This window comes from Phaethon lepturus, unplaced genomic scaffold (genome assembly GCF_000687285.1).
Source record: "Phaethon lepturus isolate BGI_N335 unplaced genomic scaffold, ASM68728v1 scaffold51419, whole genome shotgun sequence".
Classification (NCBI taxonomy): Eukaryota; Metazoa; Chordata; class Aves; order Phaethontiformes; family Phaethontidae; genus Phaethon; species Phaethon lepturus.
In genome coordinates, this window is record NW_010562348.1 from 1 (window position 1) to 8193 (window position 8193).

Sequence of the window (8193 nt, forward strand, 5' to 3'; positions counted from 1 at the left end):
TCGCGCTGTGGGCGCTGGGGTGGCCCCCGGAGTGGGGGGTGGCCGGGTCTCTTATCCGCACGGACGCGGGAGGCCGGCGGTGCATGGAGCCTTCCACGCGTTTTAACGTTTCACCGCCCGCTCCGCTGAAGCTCCACCGGGCCCGGGGAGGAGGAGCAGCAGCAGCTGTGTGGCTCCCCGCGCCCACGCGCGTCAGTGCCCGCGAAACCAGAGGGGGGAGCCCAGCGCTGGGGACACGAGAGGTTGTGGCAGATCAGTCGTGACCCCCGCTGGTTTTGCTCCAGAGGAAATGATGAGGGAACAATACACGGAAAGCGATGGCAGAACTGAGGCCCTATAGGGCCAAGTGGGGTGGGGTTCTTGTGTTCGTTTTTCCACGGACTCCTGTGCAGGGCTTTCTCTTTGTGGGTGAAACACTGTCATGACACTTGAGCCTTCGTAATGCTAGGAGTTAGCAATGGTTAGCGTCACAACAAGTGATTTCAAGTAGAGCAACAGGTGAAATACTATTTTAAAAGGGTGCATCATGCTGCATGGATGGGGCAGGGATACATACCTTCTTAGCCAACAACAGCAGCATATCAAATGACTTCTTCCACATGAGAGTACTTTAAATTACTCGTTAGGAGATTAGACCAACATAGGCCAAATCCTTTTTGTCTCATTTGTACGCAGGGATTATGTGGAAACAGCTGATCATCGCCCATAGAGAACATAGATAAAATTATTGATGGGGATTTCCGTATTTGTCTACAAATCCAGCTGTTGTCAGATGCTTGCCATCCCTATTACCACAGTCAGACATGTTTCACAATGACTTGTCTCACAGAGTTGTCACCCCTCCACTCACTCCATCTTCAAAATCTACTTTGTCCAAGTAGAATAGCTTTACAAACAAATAAAACCATTTAAAAAATCATCTTTCAAGATTTTAGTTGATACAGTTGCACACGTGGTATTTAATGGTCTAAGCATTTAAACAGAATAGGATGAAGACAAATTCTCACACCATCCCTAACAAAAGAATTGCTAGCAGAAAGATCTGCAGATGTTACATTAGTGCAGCCACCTTAACCCCAACCCAAGTCATCTTGAGGCCTTTTTGTATGTAGTTTCCCACTCCTGCTTGTGGCGCCAGTGTGCATTTGCAAGGATGTGTGTCAGGTGGGAAATCCAAGTTGTATTCACAAGTTAGAAGACTTGGGTTATGCAGAAGCCAATGTAGGCATCTCTGAAATGAAAAACATTTTGTCAGTTTACAGTTGGGTTTATGAATGCCACATTTAATTACCGTTTGAAAATTAATTAGAAAATTGCTAGATATAAGCAAGGGTAGGTTATAGATGTGAGGGTATGAACAGTTTGAATGATTTTTACCAGTAGGTTAATTTAAAAACTTATGTGTTCTATACAGAAGAATTTCTATGCACAGCCCCTACTTATACATAGGATTAGGTTAAAAATAACTGGTTTATAAATGTTTTTATTAAATGTTCAGTGTAAGGTTTTCTACTACATGTGCATTCTCCAATAATTTCACCTTTTTTAATAAGCACATTTGCCTTTTTAGATATTAAAATTATGTGGCATAACTAACTGCATAATTGACTGTAACGTTACCTGTTTGTTGTGATATATTTTGGTTTTGAACAAAGATCGTGGATTCCTCCATTCCTTTTTTGAGGGAATGTAAAGTAAAAAATGAAATAGTTTTTCTATAGTATTCAACAGAAGGGATGGAGCAACAGGTTTGTACAAAATGCTGTTGCCTGTATCAATAGTTAACACTATTCCTGATACAGCTGTGCATGTTCACTTTAGCTCAGATATAACCCTGGAAGTAGAAAATCCTCAAGTGATTATTTTTGACTGCTAAGGTAACAAGCCAGTTTTACAATGGAGTTGGCATCACAGCAATGGAGTTGGCATCACAGACTTCTACAAAAGTAAATTTTAATTTATGGTGTGGGGTTTTTTTCTTACAGTCCTTCAAACTCCTAGGATTTCTTGATGTTAAAAGTGTCCCATGTGCACGAGAATCAGTGCTCTATGGCTCCCTGGGATCTTTAGTTGTGGGTCTCGGACATTTTTTAGCAACTAGTAAGTACTTATTCCTTCTAGTTTTTCTCTATTTATTTGCAAGGAAAAATTAATTCCTATTTGCTGTTAGGTTTTATTAATAATGGGAAGTCATCCAAGGTTTTTTCTCTATTTTTTTTGAGGATTTTTTTTTTTCTTTCAGGTAGAGTTAGAAGATCTTGTGACTTTGCAGTCGGTGGCTTTATTTGCACAATGTTAGGATACTGGTATGTAAAACACTTCTTGCACTTTGACAGACCTATGTTGGCTGCTTTGTACAACATGATCCCCATGTGACCTTTCACACTGTTTTAGGAACTCTGTAAGAAACTTGCCTAGCAAAGCGTCCTCTTCCTTCTCCACAAAATATTTCTTTTTTTTTTAAAGGAAAAGTGTTCAATGCCTTTCAATTTTTATGTTAATTTTTTTTTTAAACTTGCTGTTAATTGTTGAATCCTAAGAGATCAAACCACCCAGTTATTTCCATCTTTCTTAATTCTTTCTTTCTTCCTTCACATGTACCATTCCTTCTGTCCTAATTATAAATGCAGCATACTAAATGGTCATGAAATTAAGATCTAAATTATAGCAATAGGCATTTTCCATTGGACTTGTAGTATCCTGCTCTTTAGTGGCTGCATAATGTTTGCCTTAAAGAAATAGCAGTTACCCTAGTATTTTCATTATGCGTCATTTTCTAACGAATTTTGCTAGCATTGTTATATGTGGTTTCAACTTTTCAGCTGGCTGAATAACCCTGATTTGGTACTGTCACTCATATAAAGCAGGGAATCATGTTTTCTTTTCATCCTTTCCTCTAGGTTTTACTGTAGGTACAATTTGGCCCAACGTAGGATCCGTCAAAGAATGCTTAAAGAAGGAATGAGAAACAAAATTTTATTTGAAGGCACTTCTCTTGATCCAGGAAGAAAAGAAACTGGCAATGAAAGAAGTGATTCATAGTCTGCTATAGAGGAATCTGGGGCTTAATACTGCTTTGGGAGAAAGTGGTCCAAAAATGGCAGTCTTCCCTGTAAGTGTGTGAGGTGCGTAAAACTGATAAATCATGGTGGTTTTCCTAGCAAATCCAAGCAAGAAATTCATAGCGAATCTGTTAAGTCAGTAAACAAGCCTTTCTTTGTTTCATATATATGTGTATGTATATGACTATGTACACAGGTAGGAATGACCTGTTAAACATCTGAGAACTGATGTGTTCTGTTACAGGGTCTCAGAGGATTAATGCCAGGTTTTGGGATTGCTTTAACTTCTGTTATGAACAGAATGGTTCGTTTTAGCAAAGTTGTAATTACATCTCACTTAGATACAGGAAAATCTTGTCATCAGCTCTTGAGTAAATGTATCCTTCGGTGCTACTGTTAATTGTGCTGTTTGTAAAACAGATATTTAAACAGTAGGTGAACGCTTTGCTTATGCAAGGTGGGTGATATCAGTAGCCTTTGTAAGGTTTCAGCTGCAGAATGACTTCAGATCATTTATATACACTGTGAAGTTGAAGGATTTCCATCTTTGTTTTGTCTGTGTGAAACTAAATAAAATCATACTTCAGAAGCAGTCTAAGCTATGTAAATAACTAATCCTTGTACTTGGTTAAAAATCTTGCTTTTCTATTTAGGACATTTCCTTACAATTGGTGCAGTAATAATTTACATTATTTGTAAGTAGTAATGGTCTGTAGTTTTGCTGTTGTATTTTTTTTTTTTAAGGGCATGTTCTGGTTGTCTATTTCACTGGACATTTTCAGTTGAAAGAAATATCAGTATATAATTTCAGGGAAACCATCTTAGTTGGAAATACAGTGTTAGGTCTAATTGCCTATTGGTAAAAAGATGAGTGATGGCGTAATATTCCTTGCTTGCCTCTGTCTACACCAGAGACACAATGTATTTTTTTTTTTTTTTTTGCAAAATGATTTATAGTATATTATGCTGTAAGCACTTTTTGGTCTCAAGGCATTCACTGAGCAAAAATAGTCCTTTCCCTCCACCCTGTACTTAGTCTGAGAGAGTTTGCGATCTGTTGTTAACTCAGGTTGGTGTGGGGAGGTTTGGGAATCCAGGTGTAAACAGCAATATTGCTCTACTTATTTAATTTGGAAATATACTTGAGAGCACTAAACAAACATGCTATTTACACTAAGATAATTAAACTTTTACCCTCTGTGGATTAGCCTCTTACAAGAAGAAAACAAACCTGTATACTGTCTTTCCTTTTTTTCCTCTATTCCTCTTTTTTCTTTTTTCTTCTGGAGGAAACAATAAAGATAACTTTTATGGAGGACATTAATTTAATTTCAATAGCTTTATATAAGAAGTCTCCAGAAAACTTGAGTTAGCACAATGAAGTGCTTCCCATCCTCACTGCAAAATCTAAACTCAGAAGTTAAGTGGTACCTAATTCTAATTCAGAAGAGAAAAATTTTTCCCCTGGCTCTGTGCTGGGGAGGGGCAAGGGGAGAGGGAGGCTCCTTCTCTTTGAGGCAGGAGGTGTTGCCTCCTAAAGCCCTTGGAGCAGCAGTGGGAAACTGAGCCAGCCACGAACCAGGATTTAGCAAGCTCCTATTTTAATACACGGTTGAGTTCTTTCCTATCTGACCTGTGAAAAGGAACTGCAACCTAAGCAGGGGGTCTTTTGGCTGCGAGGTCATAGTTCAGCTGGGGAGTTTAGGAAACAAAAGCATGCAGACGAAAATTTACTCTTTGGCAAAGAGCAGTTGTAGAGAAAGAAGAAAATGCTGTTCTGTACCAGTAGGAAAGAAGTTAGCATGGGCATAACGGCATCCTTCAAAATGCACAAATATTGTGACTGACGAGAAAAAAGGAGAAACAGCAGGATACTGTGTAAATTAAAAAATCTGGGGAAAACTGCAGCATTAGATCCTCTTCTGGTGTTAATTGGTGTTGGTTTAAGCTACTGCATTTAAGGATATTATCTCAGTAGCAGCTTAACTACAGTGTTAGCAATTCCAGCCAATAACTGTATGAAATGCTAGATGTATCTATCTGCACTGCGTAGATAACTGATCTAGTACTTCTGCTTCACTGTGCAAAATGTAAAATGAGTATGCCAGATGTTAACAGAAAACTGGGGAAAGAGGCAATATGCAGGCAGTCTGGCCAACACATTTGAGCTTTTATAATCTAGCAAAAGTTGAGGTGGAACTGAGCTAACCAAGAGTCAGAGTCTTCATGGCAGGGGCAGGGGATAAAACAAGGAAGCTGTGAGCAGCACTCGATTGGCCTGAAAGGGGAGGGACTGCAATAGCAGAGGGAAGAATGCTCATAGTTAAACATGCAGGGGAAGAAGTCTGACATAATGCCTTGAAGAGCTGGCTACAGCCATTCCTGCACCAGCTACGGAAAGTGGATTGAAAATGACTGATGGATTGCAAACCCCTGTTGAAAGGGTGAGGGACAGGACAAAACCACAAAATCTCAAAGCTATTCACTGTGGTAAATTAGGATACAGCTGCAAGAAAATAAAAATTGTAGTAACTTAATAGAAGTAACTTTAACATTTGAAAACAATTTTCTAACTATTTTTTAAATTAATGAGCTTACTAATGCTAATTTTTTAATACAGGTCATTGGTGGAAACACACAGCATGCATCTGTGTCAGACTTGTTATCTTTAAGTATTGCTGCTAATGACAGATGTGATCGAGGTTCAGAATACTCCTTGAGTTAAAACTTACTGGGCAGTTACTAGAAAGGAAGAGAAATAGTAATTGTGAAGGTGTTTGTTTTTCAGCCCTCTGAATGAGCCTTAAAAAGGAGAGAATGAAGTATAGCAACTTTATAGCTTAAAGTTGCTAATGTCCTGCTTATTTTACTGACAGTTATGTTACTTGGTCACTGAACGGTGACTGACAAGCACGTGTAGTTTTTATCCCTGAAGTTAGTAAAATCCTCTCTTAAAGTAATCACCAAAATAAACAGATGGGTTTATGGCCCATTGGCTCCTCCACACTTTACTCCTCCGGCTCCCTGCAGTAGCGCTACTCTTGGGGAGAAGGTGTTTGCCAGCCCCTGCGGGCAGGAGTGCATGCTCGGGACTCCTGACAGCCACCAGAGCCTTTCAGGAAGGAAAGTCACTGTTGAGGCAACGGGCAGAGACATGGCAATCTAAGGTTAATTGCCAGCTCCGTTATTAGAAACGCATGTGATCAGATCGCCTCTGCTGTGCAGTGCCTTTCGCTAAAGCAAACGTAATGCTTTAGCTGTTGATGATTGTGACAGGCTCAAAACCCAAGAGCTTTTTTGAAGTCAACAGCAGAGGCAGTTACAACTGTCATCCCAGTCTCACCATTCACGTCTTTACCCAAGCAGGGATTTTTGGGAGATGTTGTCTCTTGCTGCATTTTGCAGGCTTCCAGGCTATTTTGTGTGTGTCACCTCCCACCCCGAATCCTAGAGTGCTGTAAAGGAAGGGCCACCTCCTGTCATTAACAAATGAGTCTGACTTTTGGTAGGGTGTTTTTTTTAGGCGGTGGCAGGAGGAGAAGTATGTTATTTCTGGTGTAAGCAACCCAGGTGACAATGAAGTACTGCGTGAACTCCGTTGTACTGAGCTCCCAAGTGGAAGATTTTCCCCAGCTTAGTGGAATTCCCATAAGTGGGAATTAAGTGGAACTAATTCCCAAACTCTGTTCATTCCCATATCCAGGCATTTAGCTCAGGAGCTCAGTGGTTACCAGTGGAAGTTGTTTGGTTTCCTCCATTTAAAGTTTGAAGCGATTACGTTGTTATTGCCTTGAAAAACTGATCAAAACAAAGGTATATTCAGATGATCAAGAAGATGATCCTGTGATTATTTTTTTTTTTTAATTTGAAGAACCAAGAATTAATTAAATGTCAGAAGTGGAGCTGAGATTTAGTTAACGTGACTCAAGGCCTTGGAACATGCATCGTTCTTACTAAAATGAAAACACTACACTAAGCAACTATGGCTGCTAAGCCTTCAAGTGGGGGTGGGGAGCAGACTGATGAAGAGAGGGTAGAGCTTCAGATGAGACCATTTCAGTAAAATGCAGACTCCTATTCATGGCTAGCAGCACCCTGACTTAGACTGTTTTTAGGCCCCCGTGTCTTCACACGCGCTCTATTTTTTTCTGTGTGGGCTCATAGTTTGCCTGAGAGCAGTCCAGTAGTGGGTCTGCGTGTTCTGTACCTGCTTGTTTTAAAGATTAAGAGCAGTTCAGTTCTGAGTAGGATATTTCAATTCTCCAACTTCTGTCATCTATCATGAGCAAGACTGTGTCAGAGCCCTCAACTTTCCTGAACATGCCAGGAGCCCACTGGCAGTACCCAAAATGTACCCTGGGAGCAATTACCACTGCAGGGCTTTTCCTTTTTAGACTGGCCACAGCTCCAGAAATACCCAGCCTGTATAGTGTGGTGATGCATATGACAGAACCAAAGATTCCCCCTCTCTGTCTCCATGCTCTGAAGAGAAGGGAACACATGCTTTGCTTATTTTTTAAACTCCTTGTTTATTTTGTCAAATGCTGTTACAAAGAGCAGCAGATGTGCTCTCAGCCAACATAGCCTTTCTCCCTGGACAACAGAACCTCATCTCTCCTATTGATGGCAAGTGGCTTGTGATCAACTGCGATGATCATGGTGTGCATTTATCCATGAGACATCTTGGCCTTCAAGCCTGCATATATGTGCATGGCAGGATTTTGGAGTTCACCAACAAGCTTTACAACTCCAGCTGATATTCATGCTCTCCATCATCCAGGTCAAGATGCCTTCTTGAAGGCATCTCACTGCCTTCACCTTTGCTGGGTCGCCAAACCCAGTGAGAGAGATCTTTCTCCACCACCTCATCGCAGTGACACTTTGCACAGAGGCTGTGGAAACAGGATGAGAGATCCATCGGGCCCGTTTGCCCATGGCTCCTTCTTCTGATCTGCAGTGAGGGTAGGGTGCCAACAATCCCAGCCAACAGAACATTTAGGACATGCTACTTCAGTTAAAGGGAAGCTAGCATCCCCTTCCCTGTCAGGAAACACTCAGGCTTTGGCTGAGATAGTAGCAACATTGATGAAGAAGTAAAGCTGATTGATAACTAACTTATTATCAGGCTGAC

General features: G+C 40.8%; 1 protein-coding gene across 1 annotated transcript; it reads left to right on the forward strand.

The window, feature by feature from the left end:
* Window positions 1-1985: 1985 nt before the first annotated feature.
* Window positions 1986-3270, forward strand: LOC104626333 (cytochrome c oxidase protein 20 homolog; the record flags this gene model as incomplete). Its single annotated transcript, XM_010294224.1, has 3 exons — window positions 1986-2100; window positions 2243-2306; window positions 2901-3270. Coding segments are annotated over 3 exons (321 nt in total), but the record flags the coding sequence as incomplete, so codon positions are not given.
* Window positions 3271-8193: the final 4923 nt, after the last annotated feature.